This window comes from Gossypium hirsutum, chromosome D02 (assembly GCF_007990345.1).
Source record: "Gossypium hirsutum isolate 1008001.06 chromosome D02, Gossypium_hirsutum_v2.1, whole genome shotgun sequence".
Lineage (NCBI taxonomy): Eukaryota > Viridiplantae > Streptophyta > Magnoliopsida > Malvales > Malvaceae > Gossypium > Gossypium hirsutum.
Genome location: NC_053438.1, coordinates 9,751,248 through 9,771,738, shown reverse-complemented (window position 1 = coordinate 9,771,738; position 20,491 = coordinate 9,751,248). Strand labels below are relative to the sequence as shown.

At 31.0% G+C, this 20,491-nt stretch overlaps 3 protein-coding genes and 1 long non-coding RNA gene across 6 annotated transcripts; all 4 read left to right on the top strand.

Annotated features, from left to right (window-relative positions):
- Window positions 1-1,456: 1,456 nt before the first annotated feature.
- Window positions 1,457-4,869, top strand: LOC107910480 (NAC domain-containing protein 17-like). Of its 3 annotated transcripts, none has more exons than XM_016838335.2 (5): window positions 1,457-2,012; window positions 2,572-2,849; window positions 2,939-3,637; window positions 3,728-4,013; window positions 4,370-4,869. In XM_016838335.2, exons 1-5 carry the CDS (start codon window positions 1,814-1,816, stop codon window positions 4,711-4,713), a joined length of 1,806 nt encoding a protein of 601 aa, XP_016693824.2. In that variant the 5' UTR covers window positions 1,457-1,813; the 3' UTR covers window positions 4,714-4,869.
- Window positions 4,870-6,133: 1,264 nt separating this feature from the next.
- Window positions 6,134-7,196, top strand: LOC107910481 (protein EPIDERMAL PATTERNING FACTOR 2). The gene is made up of 3 exons (XM_016838336.2): window positions 6,134-6,580; window positions 6,661-6,722; window positions 6,800-7,196. Exons 1-3 carry the CDS (start codon window positions 6,475-6,477, stop codon window positions 6,980-6,982), a joined length of 351 nt encoding a protein of 116 aa, XP_016693825.1. The 5' UTR covers window positions 6,134-6,474; the 3' UTR covers window positions 6,983-7,196.
- Window positions 7,197-8,451: 1,255 nt separating this feature from the next.
- On the top strand, window positions 8,452-10,123 carry LOC107910482 (protein DMP2). The gene has a single exon (XM_016838337.2). It carries the CDS (start codon window positions 8,598-8,600, stop codon window positions 9,243-9,245), a length of 648 nt encoding a protein of 215 aa, XP_016693826.2. The 5' UTR covers window positions 8,452-8,597; the 3' UTR covers window positions 9,246-10,123.
- Window positions 10,124-10,391: 268 nt separating this feature from the next.
- On the top strand, window positions 10,392-13,173 carry LOC121214601 (uncharacterized). Its single transcript, XR_005910173.1, has 3 exons — window positions 10,392-10,712; window positions 11,193-11,238; window positions 11,897-13,173. It is a non-coding gene; the product is annotated as an uncharacterized lncRNA (long non-coding RNA).
- The last annotated feature ends 7,318 nt before the right edge of the window (window positions 13,174-20,491 follow it).

The following is a 20,491-nucleotide window of genomic DNA, read 5'->3' as shown; positions in this document are numbered from 1 at the left end:
ATAAATCACCTATAAAAATTTACAACATTTAAAGAAACCGTTTTTATTTTTGTTATTATATTAAATTCGTTTTATATATAAATTTAATCAAGTTATTGTTTTTTAAATAATATTTATTTAAAGCTTTGTTTTTGTTTAAAACATAAATAAAAAAAACATACTGATGAATAACTTTAAAAATGAAATATGAACAATATAAAAAAACAAATATGAAATTAATGTGTAATTAAATAAATATTATGATAATTTTAGGTAATATTATTTTTTTAAAATTCTACTAAAATTAAAAAAAATTAGATTAAATACAAAAAAATATATTTAAAATTATTTTGATACGGTTTAAAATTTATTTTAATATCATAAATTGAATGATTATTTGTCAAATACTTTATTTTAATTTTTTTATTTATACCATTTGTGAATCCATTAAATTTAATAAATAATATTCATTAATTTAATTTAATATAATTATTTGTCAAATTCTATGTTACTATTTCTATATACTTTAGTCATTTTTTTTCTCGAAGTTGCAAATCAAATAATAAAATATGCGTTTAATGGTAGCGTAAGGTTGACTTCCTTTAAAGTACCACCAATTTTGGTCTCTGTGTAATTTATTGTTGGTGGATAGAATTAATCTTACATGAGTTAATTATGTGCTTTTTAATATAATCGCTTAACGATGTCTTTTTCTACCGAAAAAAGCCCGTAGGTATCACATAATCAGTATCAATATATCCCTCCACCGCACCAGTATAATTCGGTAATACGCAACAAATGTTGGATTCTGTTATAATCAATAATATCTCCGTACCAACACATACATCCCGTACAGCGCACAAATAACCCTATTGGCATGTCAATCGTATCCTATTCTTTAATACATTCACTCAGACATTTTTACCATATACAGTTCGTTACAATCCCAGCAACCATATATACAGTTTTCACTTTTCAAATAGCAATCCATTTACAATTTTAACCTTGTAACGTCATCATAAACATACTATCCAATTATATAACAATGTCACATCCATTCGATATCATGTATTTATTCATATATGCCATTTAATTTATATTTTACGATTCAGTCAATTTGATGCCAAATGACAATAATTACATAACAATTCAAACAATAAGTAAAACAATATAATACAAACATATTATGAATTAATAAAATAAGTCTCATATGAACTTACCTAACCAGAACAACCACAAACATGACTTGAAGGAATAATCCGCAAATTTTCCCTTTTTGGACTTATCTATCTATTGGTTGAAATCCCAATCTATAATATAATTTAATTCAATTTATCAATATAAATTTTTTCTAAAATAAATTTATAATTTTGTTTTAAAAAATAAATGTATTGTTTTAGAAACATTAAGAAATGATAATATTGAATATTTAGTTTCATTTGACTGAGGCAGGTCACACTTATTTTTCAAAAGGAAGGAAGGAAATTTCCAGGCAAAACAATTTAAGATTTTAAAATATTTTATTACGAAAGAAAGAGAGAAAAAACCGGTCCAAACCAGTTCGGTTTTTAAAATAAATCTATTATAAAACTCCCTAATCCACCCACTCACTTCCGCTTTACTTTTCCACCAATTTTTTTTTCTTTGACTGCGATTTTTTCTCTTCTATTCCTAAAAAAAAAAAAAACTTTTCGTATAATGTGAGATTAAATTTCTTGTTTTGAAGTTTGGGTTTTGATCAGTTTTTAGCTCTCTTGATTGGGTAGTTTTCTGTTTTTTCTTTGTGTAGAAAAAAAAACCAAAAAAAGTCTCTTTTTTTTTACTATCAAGAGAGATGAAGGTGACTGCGACGGCTGTGACGGTTGATTCCGGTTTTGGGGACGACCAAGTGTGGCCACCGGGGTTTCGGTTTCACCCAACTGATGAAGAGCTGGTTCTTTATTATCTAAAGAGGAAGATCTGTAAAAAAAGGCTTAAGCTTGATATCATTAGGGAAACTGATGTTTACAAGTCGGATCCTGAGGAATTACCTGGTAATTTTTCTTTTTCCTTTTAAACCCTGAATTTTTTCCAGGGGGGATGGTTGATTATCTGATTCTTGATACGAGTTTATTTTAGGGTATATGAGGGTTTGTTTTGGTGCTTTGACTTCATGTAAGTTTTGATTAAATTACCTTTTAAGGGAATCGTATTGATTTGATCTCTTATTTGATTTGTGTTTTCTTTATGCAATCTTTTTTTTTTGAGTAATATGTGGCTATTGATTCTTTCATATACTAATTGTTAGTTTTCATCCATTCATTCTAAGACATATTTGGGTTCCGTTGACTTTGGTTGCACATTAATTTGACTGTTCCCTTGGTTATAGTTTTTTTGGCTATTAATTGATTAGATGACTATAATTGTGCAATGGTAATGAAGTTTTCGATATGGTTTGTTTTTGCTCCTATTTGATGCTGTTTGTTTAATTGATGGATTGGTTGTCTGAAAAAAAGTTAATCAGTAGATAATGTTTGCTGGTTAGGAGATTTAGGTTTCGCTTTGTTTGTTCGTATTATCGGTCTTCTAATAAACTAAACGAATGTTATTCAGGGAAATCGGTACTGAAGAATGGGGATCGACAGTGGTTCTTTTTCTGTCCAAGAGACAGGAAATACCCTAATGGAGCAAGGTCAAACAGGGCTACCATACATGGGTATTGGAAGGCAACGGGAAAGGATCGTTCTATTACTTGCAATTCTCGAGTTGTTGGAATCAAGAAAACTTTAGTTTTCTACAGAGGGCGAGCACCTAATGGCGAGCGAACTGACTGGGTGATGCATGAATACACCCTTGATGAAGAGGAACTAAAGAGGTGCCAGAACGTAAAGGTATGTGAGTTAATTTTGTTAACGAGCTTCTTGTTTTCATTTTGTATATGAGCTGTTTATTAATTCAGTGTTTCTCTTTTGTATTTCAGGATTATTATGCTCTCTATAAGTTGTATAAAAAAAGTGGACCTGGCCCTAAAAATGGTGAGCAGTATGGAGCTCCATTTAAAGAAGAAGCGTGGGATGATGAGGAATATTCTAGTAACCCTTTAGATTCAATCACTCCTGTGAAGCCACCTAATGAGGTCATTCCTGATGATAATGTAAAAGCTAATGTTCAATCTGAGTCTCCATTGAGTGATATTGAGGAGTTTATGAAACAGTTTGCTGATGAGCCTGCACTTCCACAGCCGCAAGCTTATCATAGCCATGTATTGCCTCAGGTTGTCAGTGCAGAAGACACACAAAGTACTTTGCTGGATCCATCTCCAAGGGGTGTCCTCTTTCCCGAGCAACTTACAGTTCTCCATGGTCAAGCAAGCTTTGAATTTTCAGAGTCGCCTATTTCTCAATTGCTGTTGCAGGAGGCACCTGAGGTCACACCTGTCACCGACCACCTTGATCAGCTACCTCAATTATGTGAGGAGGATTTCTTGGAGATTGATGATCTCCTTGGTCCTGAACCTTTGATCTCCAATATCGAGAAGCCTGTGGAGAACAAGCAGTTCAATGAGTTGGATGGGCTGAGTGAATTTGACCTGTACCATGATGCAGCCATGTTTCTACAGGACATGGGGTCTATTGATCAAGGAACAGTTCCATTCTTGTATGATAATATGATAAATCAGGTAAGTTACCAGTTGGAACCCCAATCTAATATAAGCCTGATGAATCAGCAGTATCTGTCCCATTCTAATCTAAACCTGATTGATAAGCAGTGGCAAAACCAAGCAAATGCAAATATGATGGAACAACATTTGCAGCCTCAACTGAATGCGTCTGGGGGTAATATGTTGAACCAGATGGTTTATCAATCTGGTCCAAATATAAACTCAATGGATCAGCAATCGGTGCTTCATTCAAGTGTGGACCAGGTGGATTACCATGGGCAGAATCAACAGCTGCAAATGGATCAGATTAATGGTGCACTTTGGACACATGATCAAAGTGGTGATGTTTTCATTCCATCAGGATCAAATCTTGGGAATGCTTCTCCAACTTCAGGTAGAACAAGTGTGGAAACCAATATGGATTTATTTGCGAAATTATTATCTTACGATCCACTGAGCCATGCTTTTGTTTTGCACAAGCTGTCTTAGCCCATCCTGGCAGAGCTCTTGATGAGACTGACGGTTGGGTAGACATGCCAAAGTCGACATGGCAAAAAGTCTCTGTAAAAAAAGGGAATTTGACCCTGCTTCAAGAGCTCTTGTGATACAAGTATTTCATTTATAGTCACTATAAGTGATTAGAATGCAAAAATTCAACTTGTATTTTTTTCATGGGAAAAACTACTCTGAAATACTGCTAAACTGTAAACTTTTGCTTATACATGGTTATTTTTGTTTTATCGTGTTTAGGTTTTGTAAACAATGGCCCTAAGCAAGACCAAGGTAACAAAAATGATGGCAGTGGTGGTGGAAGCTGGTTTTCATCTTCTTTGTGGTCGTTTGTGGATTCAATACCTACGGCTCCTGCTTCTGCAGCTGAGAGTCCATTGGTAAATCGGGCATTGGAGCGTATGTCTAGCTTTAGTAAATTGAGAATACATGCAATGAATACTGCAGTGAATGGTTCTGCTAGTGCTAGGAGGAGAAGCAGGAATAGGGGATTCTTTTTCATTTCTATTTTAGGTGCATTGTGTGCTGTCTTATGGTTCTTGATAGGAACAGTTAGGGTCCTAGGGAGATCTATCTCCTCCTGAATATATATATGTATAAGTTGGAAGTGAAGTGAAGTGAAATTATTGCATGGACAACATATATGCATAGTTTTAATATCTAACTAATTTTGAATGTAAAGGAAGAAAGTGATAGCTGAAGTAAGGCAATGAATGTTGAACCCCTATTCGTTTTGTAGAGATCCTTTTTCTTAACTAAATATTTAATCTGTTTATGTGTCCAATGTTCCATTTTTACGAGTCTAAGCCTCTGTATTTCAACGCTGATAATGTGAACGGAAGGGGATGGTATCTTCATTCATTGTCTATATATAGGGAGATCAGTGTTTATTATATATATTTATCAAAATATGTAAGTTTTGCTTGAAAATTATGTATAGGAAGAATAAGGAAAGGAACCTTGTTGTAGGGCCAACGGGAAACATGGGTGTGTGTAGAGGGAAGAAGCGAAGGAAATAATAGTTCATTTAAGTCGAGGGTCTGCACTTCACTGTTATGGCAGGGCTACGCACACACACATACACTCGTGAACTCGCTCATTTCTGATGTGTCCTACTACCCCATTTCAATGTTTTTGCACACTGGGAGTAATATTTTTTGCTCTCTGTCTTACTGGACTGGTAGTTGTTGTGATCTTTGTCACTAATAGAATTACTTCACAGTCATTGTTGCAATTTGAAGGTCATGTGTTTGAATGCCTTTATGTATTATTTTTTAATTTAATATTTTTGAGAGATTTATGACTAGTCTAGGATTTATGTAAAAATTTATACTTCAATTCCTTCAGAATTTACGTAAAAAAGTATATAAAAAAAAGGGTTACTAAAAGAACAAAAAAAAAGCATTCTATTCTTTGTTAGGATGGTTAAAAACATCTGCAAATTTATTTTTTTTAAAAATGTGTAAGTTGGTTTTGTATAAATGCATTCTTCAATTGATATTAAAGATTAATGGCATTTTCTGTCACCAAATTCTGTAGAAATCACGGATTTGCACGCTTGGTTTCAATAAAATTTTTTAGAGTGAATTTCTATGATAAAATTAAAGCTATGTTCTTTGAATGACAATTCTTGAAAATAAAAAATTTTATTCCCCCAAATAATTTAAATTTGTTTTCATTTATCACACTAACTAAAATGGAGCCCCTTTTTTTGTATTCTAAAACAGGGACCAATTCAGAGATTGACAAATGTCTTAACCTGGTAAATTCCATTTTTCATTAATAATTTAATACATAGAATAAATGAAATTTAATCCCTTCTAAAATTAAGTTACCTTAAACCCCTTCAAAATCGTATAATTTTTGTTCCCTACCCTGCACAAAAGTTCTACCTTAGTAGGGGTTAAGGTGTATAATCTCCTTTTTTAGTCTCTTTGAAATTTAATTATTCAGTATAATCCTGTTTAACTTTTTAATTATATTTTTTCTGTCACTTTGGATATTAATAATTCAATTTAAACCATTTTAATACAAATAATTTAGCTTTAGTCCTCCAAAATTTTTTATTTTTATTTTGATCCCTCCAATACAAATTTCCTGGGTTCCCCCTGTGCCTTAAGATTTGTAGTACAGAGGGTATATATAACTTGGGGAGTCATGTGAAAGCCTTTGAAAAGATGGTCGTGCATCATGTGAATCTGAATCTGCTGTACCTTCCCTTCACCATTTAAAACCACCATTCCCTCCCTCCTTGTTTCTCACTTATATAAACACTGCTCGCCCCATCACCAAACTTGGCATCTTCCTTTCATCTTCTGCATGTCTATCCCATACGAGCAATAAACATGAAGAACTTCTCTTTTGGAGTTGGTGGTTTACTGCTAGTTTCCTATTTCGTGCTGCTTTGTTTATCCACCGAAACCCTCCTTGTGCCCCTTCATCATCACCATGGTAATCATATTCGGTGCCAAAAATCTAATCATCCATGCCATTTCATGCATTGCTTATATTCTCTACATGCATGTGTGCAGCAAACAACCATGGGAAAGCTACAACATTGGGAGATTTAAAGCTACAACAAGTGAACCCTGAGGTTTGTTTCTCGTTTAACTCGTAATTTAAATCGTGGGTTGGGTATGAGTTGATTTGTTAATGCATGCATGCATGCAGGAAGGGAGAGGGATGGAGTTGTACACAACAGGATCGAGCTTGCCTGACTGTACACACGCCTGTGGGGCATGTTTTCCCTGTAAGAGGGTGATGGTGAGCTTCAAGTGCTCCATGGCTGAGTCTTGTCCCATTGTTTATAAGTGCATGTGTAAAGGAAAATACTACCATGTTCCTTCCAAATGATATTTATTTGCACCTCTTATCCCTGCAATTTAGTTAGTAATATTGAAGAGACTGGATTGAAAGATTAGTGTTTATGAGAATGCTTGTAAATAGTAGAGTTTATTTGCATTTTTGGTACTTGTATTAGATTTTAGTGTGTGTTTTTTTTCAGTTAGTAGAATGTGAAATTTCAAAATGTTTTAGCAATGAATTTTATCTGCTTTTTTTTTTTTCTAGTCACTCCTCTTTGTTTTTCCCTTTAATTTTTACCTTACATTATCTTCTTAGCATCCACTGCACAAGATACTAACAACAAATAAATTTAAGATATATTATCCCCGATATTTGTATAAATAAAAAAATATGCATATTTGTATAAATAAATATTAATAAGAAGACTTGAATATGAAATTAAAAAAATTAAAAAGGTCCACTGCCTCTGTTGAATGCAAACAACATAGTTGGCGAGATTTGTATTCTCAGGTCTTTTCAGCTCTGCTGTGCCAATAAAATTCAATTTTAGCAAAGCCTCCATTTATTACTCACTGACTCAATATCAATGTCCAACCAGATTGCCCAATCCAATATTTAGATTATTTTGTATATCATTTTCAAAAGCCATAATCCTGAAAATAGCCCCTAATATTTTACCTGATTATTCATTTTGGCCCTTATTTTTTTAAGCACTTTACCCTTCATTGTTCCATTTTTTATCGAATTGATCCTTTTTTTTTTGACAGAATTAGTGATGTAGCTGTTAGTTGGGGTGAACCGAATGTGTTTAATTACTAACATGACAATTGAAATAATTTTTCTTGGTCAAGGATGTAAATTTAATATTTGTGGGATGTGCTTCATATTTATCGAAAAGTTTGTAAGTCCTTAAGACAACAAGTAACGAACAATTGAAGAAGAGCTCACAACATCACAACGTGTTCTCTTATTTGACAGCCACATTTTAGACTTCAAGCAGGGCTGCTTTTTCCAATTGGATTCTGATTATTTCAGGGATATTTTAGTATGGTTAAAACTCCAATCTAAGTCTATTTAAAGGGGTCATTGTATCCCTGTTTTGACATGCCAATCAGCAAAGACATTTCTTTGTGAGGGACATGATGTAGTCACGAATGAGTTTGGTGAGAGTTTTCGTGATAATTATGGAGAGAATTTTGTCTTGAGCTATGGTTTTGTTTTTGGGGTTTGATTTCTCTAGATTGTACTATCATTTGTTTATTCATTTAGTGAAGAGCCGATATCTCTTTTGCCCGTGATTTTTTCCTCTTTGAAAGTTTTTCATGTAAAATATTTGTATTCGTTACTCTCTATTTTTACTATCTCGTTGTTTATACCAGTCAATTCTCGATAATCTTTTATCGAAAATAATCAACCATAAGGTTAAAGCATCCACCGTTCGCAATCCTCAGAACTTATAAAATGCCAAACTCTAAAGGAATGACAAAACCTAAGCCATGGGAAAGAATATGAAAAGTACAAACGATACCATAGGAAACGAATTTGATTCTCCTCCTAACTTCAACAAAGAATCAAATTCTCCTTCCCAACATTGCCCTACTATATACATATATATATAACTTAATTATTATTTTCAAACATTATCAACTGTTGTTGTTGGTAAATGGCAGACACGATCACCCACGATCTAACCGAAACCTTACAACTGCCCAACAACAATGAATATTATCAGTACCTTAAAGAAGACGATGCAGACGAAACCAATTTCATTTACATCATCAACGCAATCCTCAGTGGAACCGCAAGGCTCAATGTCCTTTTACCCACAGCAACCATTCTCGGTTTCACCATTTTCGCTCCCCTCTTAAGCAACGACGGCCAATGCACCAGCCTCGACAGATGGCTGCTGGGTTGTTTTTTAATGTTCTTAGCAGCGTCTTGTGTGTTCTTTACGTTCACGGACAGCTTTAGAACAGCCAAAGGAAGGTTGTATTATGGGGTAGCGACGTTGAGTGGAATTTGGACGTTCGATGCTGGAAGGAAGAAACCTTGTGTGCCATCGGATTATAGGCTGAGGTGGTGTGATTTGTTCCATGCAGGGCTGTCTTTGGTTGCGTTTTTGGCGTTTGCAGGGTCACATGGCGATGTTGTGGCGTGCTATTATCCGGGGATTCCAAGAAAAGTGACCAACACTGTTCCACTTGTGGTTGGGTTTGTTGTGAGTGTTTTGTTTGTGGTGTTTCCTTCGAGGAGAAGGGGAATTGGGTATCCATTCTTGTTGCAGGGTGAAGCTAGGAGCTCTAGATTTTGAAACATATATACTTCATATATTTGTATTAATGTAAGAATGCATAGTTGATGGTGTCTTACCTATTGGTAAAAATATTATTGTAAATGTAGGAGGGTGCGTGAGTTTAAGTGCGCTGAAACTTATTATTTTCTTATTATGAGTTCAAAAGTGGTTACGGGTAAGTCTAAAATTATGTAAAAAAAAAAGAAAGAAGATATGTTCATTATTTGGGATCATTTCTTATTTTTTTTTCTTTTTAATTTTTTTTGATAATTAGTCAATTGAATTGTGACCGTGTTCAAAATTAATGTGTGCAATAACCAATTTTACCCGGGCTTATTAAAACTAAATTAAAATAAAAAATCAAATAAAATGTCCAGTTAATGTCCATTTACATCTAAAACCCATACCCACATACATGGCCCAAATCATTTTAACCTAAACTAGACTAACCCAAAAAACCCAACTAAAACCCAAACCCACTAAGCCTAATGCCCATCAGTCAACCTTAGCCCGACGGCCCAACACCAAAGAGATTGCGGAAACCCTAGCAACAAACAATTTCCAGCGCCGCAGCCTTTGGCCCTCTCCTCGCATGCGCTGGTCTCCTCACACACACGGTCACATCAGCGCCATGTACCTGTAATGTCGCAAACAAACAACAAGCAGACAAAAGGACAAAACGGGCTAACAACAAATGAGCAACGAAATTACAGCAAAAATTGTAACAAGAGAGAAAAAAAGAAAAGAAAAAATGGGAAAATGGAGATTTTTGTATTTTCTTTTTGGGGCTATATAAAGCCAAATACAAAAGTTGTAAGGGGGGAGAAAAAGATCACGAATATTGTATCGAAATCTTCAAAAGAAAAGCAAAAAAAAAAAAAAACAGTTTCAAAAGGTGATCTGAATTTTTTTCCTCGATTTTTTTTTCTGTTATTCTTCAAGATTAGTCTGTTATATTTCTTATTTGCAAAAGAGAAAATAAAAAGAGGAAAGGAGAAGGAGTTTACCTTCGTGGGTGCGCCGATGAAGCCTTTCTTCTCCACTGGGCGAATCGGAGTTGAATGGACAGAGGTCTAGGATTTGAAACGGCAGAGAATGGGGGAAAATGGAGGTGGCGTTCACCTTTCCTCTGCAGTTTCAAATGAAACACTTACACCTTGTTTGGTTCGCCGTAATACCCAATCCATTACGTCCCGATTACGTGCGTATTACATTACGCCCCTATTCCGGCGTTTGGTTCGCTGTAATAGGTATTACGCGCGTAATCGGTTACGCCCCTAATCCCCAAATTCCCGTGTTTTCCAATCCCTTCCCTTTTCGGTGTATTAGCTATTACTTCCGGCCTCCCTCCCCATCTCCCTGTTTTACCCTCCCTCCCTACCCGACCCTCTCCCTAATCATTTTCGCCGTCCTTTCTCTTCATCTGGATTGAATTACATCGAAGGATCTACCACTAATTTCCCTTCTTTGATCCTCTCAATCAAGGTATTCTCCCGTTTCATTCAGTCCTTTGGCTTTTTTTTTTCCTCCGTTTTTTTCTTTCTTCTCTGTTTCATTGTTTTTTTGTTAATTTTGCTTATGTGATTATGAACACAGTGAATTTAGTGTTGGGATAGCTTTGATGTTACTGGGTTTTATTTTTATTTTTACAGTTTCTTTTCTCTTTTTTTCCTACTGGATTTTATGCTGCGTTTGATTGAATCTTGAGGTATGAATCAACGTTTGGTTAAAATGTTTATGATTTGCTTGTTTAAAGTTTTCTAGATTTTTTTCTATATCTATAGTTTCTGCTACTTCTATTTCTTTATTTTTCTTTTTGGTGCTAAATTTATATTCGAATTATTTTCCGATTTGGAATTAGGGTGTTTTCCGATTATAATCTTTACTATTCTGAAATCTTACTAATGCTATATCGGTTACCCACAATTTGTTCGTAATGAAAAACATGGTTGGTATTTTTTCCAGATTTTCTGTTGGCAGGTCTGCCCATCGACGCTCCAAGAGTGCCTTTGTAAGTTTCTTTTCTTCATTTTTTTCCTGTTTCTCTTTTTTAGAAGTTTATTTGGGTGGATTCTGTAACATTCAAATCTGAATATTTGGGTTTTTATTTCCCTTTTGGATTAGTTCATTGATGTTTCATCGTTGATTGGGTTTTTGAATTTTAAATTTTGTTTAGTTTCTTGTTCCTTATTGCTTTGATTTGGTCGAAATATCCCTTTTGTTTTATGTGTTGGAATTGGTTGATTTACTTTGGAGATATCATGTCATTATGGTAGAAAGAATTGTCTATAAAAATTATATATTGTTTTGTTTATGGTAATAAAAATCAATTTTTCATTCCTTGCTCCAATTCGAACAACTTTTCAGCAACTTTAGCTCCAATATCCAGTGCATTAAAAGTTTTACAGGAACTGAGTAATGAACTCCAGATTCCAGCATCTGGTTCATCAGGCATTTCATTTACATGTCGACCTCACCCTATGTTTATTTATTTTTATTTGTTTTAGGGTAGCATAGATAGTCAATCTTGGTTTCAGTTGAATATTTTAACTTCAAAAAACAGATTTAATGTTGGAATTATTAAATGATTAAATTCAACAAACAAGTATCCTCTTTATTGATTTTTGCTGTCTCTCAACACTTAATCGATTTCCCTTTTATCATTACAGGTTCTTTCTTCCAACACTTCTTCATCGCAGTCGTCCCCGATTTGCTCATTACAGGTTAGTTTTCCATTGGTATTTATGGTTTTGTTTGTATGTTTGTATTGCTCATTACAGCCTTTGTATTGCTCATTACTTGTTTCTCGATGGCACAGTATTTGATATTTAGCTTTGTAAACTTGTAGTCATTAAGGAGGAGTAAAATAACATTTGAATGTTCATTGTCACGTGAAAATTCATTTCTTATGTATTTATATGTACTGTTTCTGTTTGAAGCTTTCCCTGCACCGGGTAGATAAATGAGTCACTTTTAAATGCTTTATGCTATTGTTCATGATTTCTATGCTATGCTATACAACTAAATGATGTTTATTTTTACTGATATTCTTTACTGTGTAAATTTTGAATATATTAATTGAGCCCATATACTAATCTTCTTATTAGTATTTATTTTCATGCATACTTTGATGTTTGTTAACTTGGTCGCAGTAGTCTCTGTGTTATTTTAGAGAAATTACATTTTAAGTTGATCTTTTATCAGCAGAAAAGTTTCCCCTGCTTCTATTTTGATGCTAATTCATTTCTATTTTAAACTAACTAAAGAAAGAGTCATGTTGTAGTTTTGGAAGTCCCACAGTATGGAGTTAAGCGAAAATTCCATTAATGCTCCTTACCTATTTAGTATCTTGAGGATTCTGCTATGGTACTAGATAGTTGATAGGCTGCTGATGTTCTCCAATTTACATCTATGCAATTAGATGTTACTAATAATTTAGCTTTGGTAAGCAAGTTAATATTACCAATAACGTTTTCTGCTTCCAGTAGGCCTTATTTACTAGTTTATAGATATTTTCGGATTTATCATATATAATAAATTTGTAAAGGTTTCCCTCTCCCTTTTTTTTATTTGTTATTGTAACCTAAAAAGAAGGCATTATGATTTACTTAGCCCTTTAACTTTACAAAAAAAAATCATTTTAGCCCTACATTTAATCTTTCACATCTTTTAGTCATTGAATTTGCGTGGTTGGACAAATCATCTCAAAATGGAGGGAATAAATAATGTCTATTAACTTTGCTCATATAGTATTTATTTCAGCAATCCACTTTTAATTAATTGAATAAAAAAATAATAATAAGAAAACTAATTTTATGGTGGGTTTATAATTATAAAAGAGATGCCAATGCTTGACTAAGATGCAGAAATAAGACCAGTACATTTGTTATTGAACCCATTACAGTTGCTTAATACGAAGATTGATCTCAAATTTGGTAGCAATATGTTATTAATGTTAGTGCCATAAAAAAAAGCTCTCAAAGTTTTCTTAAAAGGGAGTGGTCAATCGTCTACGACATGCTTAATGGCCAAAACAATAGCGGTTTTGGTTGGGACGAGCATAGGCAGCTCGTTGTTGCTGAAGATGCGGTTTGGGAGTCCTATTTAAAGGTAAGATTATTTCAAGTCTTTATTATATTATTTTTACCAAACTTACGACTAATATGATTTCCTCATTTTTTTAGAGTCACAAAGAAGCCGCCCAATTCAGATTTCGTACTTTCCCTTACTATGACCAGCTTACTACCATATACGCAAGAGATCGAGCAACTGGGAGAGATGCTCAAACAGCTGCTGATGTTCTTGAAGAAATACACGCTGATGATGAACGTACTACAGATCTGAATGAAGAGAGAAACACATTCTATGACTGCGAAGCTGACGTCTCTTTAGATGACATGGATGTTTCTGGTACGGATCCACGAGGAGATCGAGACCAAGGGGGTTCCTCATCTTCAAACAAGAGAAAGAAGAAATCTGATGCTCGTGATAATATGTTTTCTTCATTTAATGAGGCTGCCACTTTGTTCGGGGAGAAAATCCAGGCCGTTGGCGATCAAATCAGTAGGAGTTTTGCCTCCGAGGTGGTAGTTCAGCAGAAGTCAGAACAACATATGGAAGAGAGAGCTTCAAATTTATATTCAGCCTTATGGTCAATTGAAGGTTTAACCGACGATCAACGATATGATGCATTGAGTAAAATTCCCGACCATCCAACTCAAATGATCGTTTTCTTTAGTTTACCTTCAGTTGCCCGATTGGAATGGGTTAGGAGATTTCTTTCTTACCATTAAATATCAATGTTCAAACTTTTTTATGTTGTAAAACTATATAACATATGGATTTTAATGTACAATTTCATTTTCATCTAACCTTTTCTTAATATAAGTTAATTATGTTTATGCATAATATAATTCTCAAGTTATATATTGATTTTAGTAAATTCATATAAGAACATTTTATTATTAAGAATTTTATGAAATTATATATCACTATATAATTATATTAATATTAATTATTTTAAATTGTATAAATTCATATAAGAAAATTTTATTATCAAGAATTTTATGAAATTATATATTATTATTAAATTATATGTAATAATTATTATTTTAAATTATACAAATTCATAAACTATAATCATATTAGTTATAATAATTTTAAATTTTATTAAATCATATATTTAATTAAATCATATTAGTTATAATCATATATTATGATTTGAGTAAATTCATATAAGAATATTAATTATTAAGAATTTTATTAAATAATATATTTTAATTATATTATATTTAATAATAATTATGTTATTTTATATTTTACAGTATCATATTTAATAATATGGTTTGAGTAAATTCATATAAGAATATTAATTATTAAGAATTTTATTAAATTATATATTTTAATTAAAATATATTTATAATAATTATGTTTAAATATGATTAAATTATTTATTATTGATATTAATCTTATTAAAATTTAAATAAAATAATTTACCAAAACAAATTTCTGCTAATTATTAAGAATTTTATTAAATTATATATTTTAATTAAAATATATTAAATAATAATTATGTTTAAATATGATTAAATTATTTATTTTGATAATAAATAATCTTATTAAAATTTAAATAACAATAACAATAATCATTTACCAAAACAAATTTATGCTAAGGGTATTCTGGTCATTTTACTTTTCTCCATTATGCTATTACACCTCTATTACATTCAACCAAACACAGTTTTACTATTACGCCTCTATTCCATTACATTCAACCAAACAATTGATTTGCTATTACACCTCTATTCCATTACACCTCTAATCCAACCCAATACACCGCTAATCCAATACAGCGAACCAAACGTAACCATAGATTTAGGCTTAGGTTTTTTTTAGGTCTTAAAATGTTTTCAAAAACGGCGCCGTTCGATTTGAGGCCTGTGAATGTTAGAACGATGTCGTCTGATAGCCCTCAACCCGCGCGGTGACCCGACCCAAGGGAAGGATCCGCGCGTTTTGGGTCTGATGGGATTATTGTGCAACAAGCCCCTCCGCATTTGTTTTCATTTCAATTCGGTTTTTATTCGTTTTTTAATTGTTACCTCATATTTAGTTCCAATTTCAATTCGATCCATGATTAAACGGCATCGTTTTCGATGATTGGGTTTGAGTGCTTGGATTTATACTCTTAATTGCAACAATGGAACCTTTGGTATTCAACGATTTTCAATTCGGTCGTAGTCATACTTATTTCAAAGTCACGTCTAAATTTTGTTTTATTTTCGAAATAATCCTTGTTATTATTATTTTTTTATATTATTTTCATTATCTTTATTGTTAGTGTTACTGCTGTTATAATTATTAGTATTATAATTGGTATTAATTTATGCGTTTATTTTCCTATGTATATGTATATTGTTTTTTTATATATATAAATATTTGTTATTGGTATATGTATATTATTATTTATATTATTACTCTAAGTCATCATACATTAATATGTAGTTTCATTACATTTTTTATGTAGTATTATTTATTTATTTATTTACAAATAAGTTTACATTACCATTTTGGATTTACTATATATGTATTCTTTATACATATATGTACATATATATAATATGTTATTTCATTTTAAACTATATATCGTTATACCTATTTTCTACATGTATAAACATAGATATTTTATTTCTTTTAAAAATCCAAATATATTTAGTTTATTTCACTATTTTGTATGTTTGTATATTATTATTAGCATGAAATTTCAACCCCTAGATATTATTTATTTAAATTAATATATATATTATTTAATGTACTTTGATTTATTTTTACATAATATTTACTTTAAAATTTATTTGGACACTATTATTTTATGTAGTATTTATCTTTAACCGTATTTTTAATTTATTTCAAATTTTCATTCATATATTATTTATGTTAAATTTATTTTAATATATAATTTCCTTTCTTCCATGTTATTTTTTTTATTTTTCAAAACTAGTTGCATTTCTTTTATTAATCTGCTTGGAGTTTCGTTTAAGATTAGTTTTTAGCTCATTAGCTTTTGAATATTAAAGTTACTATTTGTATATGATGTGAGATAATTGCTCTTACGTGAATTGTATTGTTTGCTCGTATCTCTCGCTTCTTTGTCGGTCATTGGCGTACATTTTAATTTACGAATCACCATTTCGCGTTGTACGTTATTATTTTATTGTTTTTATTTGTTCAAGAGATTACGTTTAATATCATTCAAGTATCGAGAGAATTTTTATTCAAAAAGTTTTTTTCGAAAATAGCGCAATACTCGAAATTTGGAATCCTCGAGAGAATTGGGCCCTAACGTATTGGGTTCCAATTTTCCTCGTTGATTCTAAATAATCGAAAATTTTCTTTAATCAAAACACATGAATAAAAACTCATTCTTGGGAATTCAATATGTCGTGTCTTAATGTATTGAATGTGACATGTCGCTTTCTCGAAATGAGGATTTAAAAAAAAAGGGGATCAAGGCTATATCCAATGACTAAGAATTTTGAGAAATTGTGCCCTAACGTATTAGGTTTCAATTTTTCGTCTGACTTTAGGCAATTGAATATCCATTTCTAACTCCACCGCAAGAGTTTTGAAAATCAAAAGACAAGCTCATTCTCGAGGACTAAAAATGTCATGTCCTAATGTATTGGGCATGACATTTTATTACTCTGAGACGAGAAGGTTTTTGGCATTCGCCTCGATTTATCCAAGCATCTTTTATAAAATTAACGTTAATAAAAAAATGGAAGGATCATATCTTTAAAATCTTTTCAAATTCTCGGCACTAAGACATTAAACAATCAATTCGGTACCAATTTTGGGCGTTACGAGGGTGCTAACCCTTCCTCGTGCGCAACCGACTCCCGAACCTATTTTCTCAAAAATCGTAGACCTAAAATTGTTTTTAAGGTGATCCGATCACACCTCTTTAAAAGATCGATGGCGACTCCAAAATTTCATTTTTAATAAGTCGACAACCCAAATTTTTTACTTTTCAAAAAAGGTGGTTTCGACAATGTGTCCCAAGTTTAAATCCCATCATATGGTTATTTTATCATAAAACTTGAAAAGATAAAAATATCGTCGTATTAATATTTGTTATTTTGTATATAAAATAATATTTTAATAAATTTTCAATTGAATTGGTGTCCGGTTGATTCGTGTATATATATTAAAGTTTAGATAAAAGCTAATATTACGAAGAATTTACCACTAATAATTGACATTAACATTTAAAAAAAATAGATTTTAGAAAGGTTAAATTTTTCTATTAGTTTTTATATTATGCGTAGGTCGTAGATTTGATTTCTATATTTTAATTTAGTCAATTTAGCGTTTTTTATTTTTCGAATTTTGAAATTTCAATCTTGACTCAAAAAGTAGCAGTTAAATATATTAGATCAAATTTTACTATTAGTCTCATACTGTATGTAACTTGTAGATTTAGTCCATGTCTTATAATTTGATTATTTTTTATTCTTTATATCTTTCGAATTTTAAAATTTTAGTTCTGATGTAAATGATAATAGTGAAATTCACTAACTAAAATAATGTGAGTTTTTTTTGTAGTATCGTATGAAATTAACAAAACAACATTATATTACACATGTGACAATATATTTGTTATAAAAAATTCTAAAAATAGTAAAATTTAACTCAACAAATTTAGTAGTCACTCTTTAGGTCAAAATTAAAATTTCAAAATTTGATAAATATATGAACTAAAAATCAATTAACCAATTAGGTGAAACAAAATTGATTTCCAAGCATGAGGTGAGCAAAACTCATAGATTAAAAGAATTTGAGTTAATTGAGTTGAGTTATTCGAATTAACTCAAATGAATTATTCGATTTTCAAATTTAAGTGGAGAGGAATTTTTAAAATTGAAAAAACCAAATAGATAAGAAAGTAAATGGTGTAAATATCCTCATGTCTCTATCAATTTTAAAAAATAATAACAAATTCATCCCTAAAAAAATAAAAAATCAAAATAATTATTTTTTTCAAAACTTTATAAAATTTATAAAAAATAAAATTGTTATGAAATGTGAAATTAATTTTTTTTTCAAAATGATAAAATTGTGGCCAATAAGTAAATCATTAAATCTAATTTATGATGCTAATATATCTTATTTTTCTCTTATTTTGTTTTATTTTTTTAAATATATATAATCTCAAAATTATATTATTTAACTTAAAATTTAGTTATTCAATAAAGTTTTTAATTTGATCTCATTAATTTTTTTTTTTAATTTAGTTCAAACAAGTTTATTGGTAAAAGTATTAGGAAGTTCTTCTACTCAAGGGGCGGATTGTATTTCGAACCCTCTACTGAAAAATGGACAAACTAATCATTATACATTTTGAGACGTGCAAGTTAGCCCATTCGTTAAATTTTATTTGTTGGAAATGATTTTTTATGAGTAAACTGTAAAAATGGTCACCCAACTATGCCTTTCGTTCAATTTTGATCACCCAACTATTAATTTTTTCAACTTAGTCACTAAATTTTTTGAAATTAAATATTTTAGTCACTCTAGTTGATGTGGGCTTTTTTATTGGTCTAGTAATAAATTTAGTGCTCAATGTTTACAATTTTTTTTATATTTTAGTTCTAATTCTAAAAACAATCAATAAATTTGGCCCTCAATTTTTACAATATCTGTCAATTTAATCCTAACTCTAAAAATTTAAAACAACATTTAAAAAAATTATTTTTAGCCTTTATAACCTATCAACTAACCCATGTGAGATATTAAAATAAGAAAAAAAAACTACCCTTTTTCAAGCCACTTGCAACAATTTCTTTTACTATAATTTAAGCTTCACACTAGACTATACCAAACCAATTGATTTGGAACTTATCTAGAATAGTTGATTCATTACTATCCATACAGATAATGTTTTTAATGCCTTTATTTTGTTTTGGATATTAAATTTTTTTTGTGTTTTATCCCAACTTTTTAGAGTTCTTTTACAAATGACTTGAATGAGGTAAACCTGCTCAGGGGTTGGGCTACCCACACAAGCCCAAAGGCCCACCCAAAAAATGAGAGGGTTTTGATAAAATACGAGGCTAAAAAATGAACTTAGGTAAAATTTATGCCTATTTTCTATATGGGCCGAGACTTGGGCAAAAATTTTTTGGCCCGAGCTTGACACAGGCCGAATATATTATGTTATAAAAATATTATATTAATTATATATATTTATATTTATATTAAATCACTAACCCAATAAAAGTTAAACCCATTGCCCAAAGCCTAAAAAAAAACCTTATCCAACTAAATAACCAACCCAAAATATAAAATTTTAAAAAATGTATTTAATATAACAAAATATTTATTATATATTTTTTAATATAATAAAACATTTATTATATTTATGGTAGTGTTTTTTAATATAAGTACTTTTTAATGTATTTTTAATGTTAGAAAACTTCTATTTTAGCGCTTTTTAGTGCATTTAGTGTATTATATTTTTTTAGAAAATATTTTTAAATAAAAAAACTAATCTAAAAAAATCAAATATGGTCGGGCTGGGTCTAGGTTTACCTTTCTTCAATTAGGTCGAGCTTGAGCAAAAAGTAAACCCATTTTTCGGCCAAGTTGGGCCTAAACTTGAAAAATTGGTCTAGATATCTTGCATGAGTCTAGCCTAAAGTCGGCCTGATCCAAGCCATGAGAACTTCTAGAAAGATGGTACTATTTTTATTATTTTAATATTTCACATAGGTTAGTTGATAGGTTATACAGGGCTAAAAATGATTTTTTTAAAAATATATATTTTTAATTTTTAGAGTTAGGACTAAATTGATAGATTTTATAAATATTGGGGGCTAAATTTATTGAATTTTTTATATTTAAGATCAAATTAATAGAATGTGTTAATATTAGAGGACTAATTTTGTTACTAGGCTAATAAAAAAACGACATCAGCTTAGAGTGACAAAAATATTTAATTTCTAAAAGTTTAGTAACTAAATTGAAAAAATTGATAGTTGTATAATCAAAATAGAATGAAAAGCATAATTAGGTAACTATTTTTATAATTTACCCATAAAAAATAATTTTCAACATGTTCGCATAAACACGGAAAGAATAATTTACACATTTAAATTATATAAAAATTAATTTACATATTTTTAATAGAAGACAAAAATACAATCCACCCTTAAATACAATACTTCTTCGTACTGTTACTCAAATTTCATTTTACGTTCCAGATT

Bases quoted from the DNA above. Each gene is read 5' to 3' on its own strand.
- LOC107910482 (XM_016838337.2), top strand. From the start codon at position 8,598: ATGGCAGACACGATCACCCACGATCTAACCGAAACCTTACAACTGCCC.
- LOC107910481 (XM_016838336.2), top strand. From the start codon at position 6,475: ATGAAGAACTTCTCTTTTGGAGTTGGTGGTTTACTGCTAGTTTCCTAT. The intron at 6,581-6,660 runs GTAATCATATTC...GCATGTGTGCAG, and splicing joins GCCCCTTCATCATCACCATG to CAAACAACCATGGGAAAGCT. The intron at 6,723-6,799 runs GTTTGTTTCTCG...GCATGCATGCAG, and splicing joins TACAACAAGTGAACCCTGAG to GAAGGGAGAGGGATGGAGTT.
- LOC107910480 (XM_016838334.2), top strand. From the start codon at position 1,814: ATGAAGGTGACTGCGACGGCTGTGACGGTTGATTCCGGTTTTGGGGAC. The intron at 2,013-2,571 runs GTAATTTTTCTT...AATGTTATTCAG, and splicing joins GGATCCTGAGGAATTACCTG to GGAAATCGGTACTGAAGAAT. The intron at 4,014-4,369 runs GTAGAACAAGTG...TATCGTGTTTAG, and splicing joins GAATGCTTCTCCAACTTCAG to GTTTTGTAAACAATGGCCCT.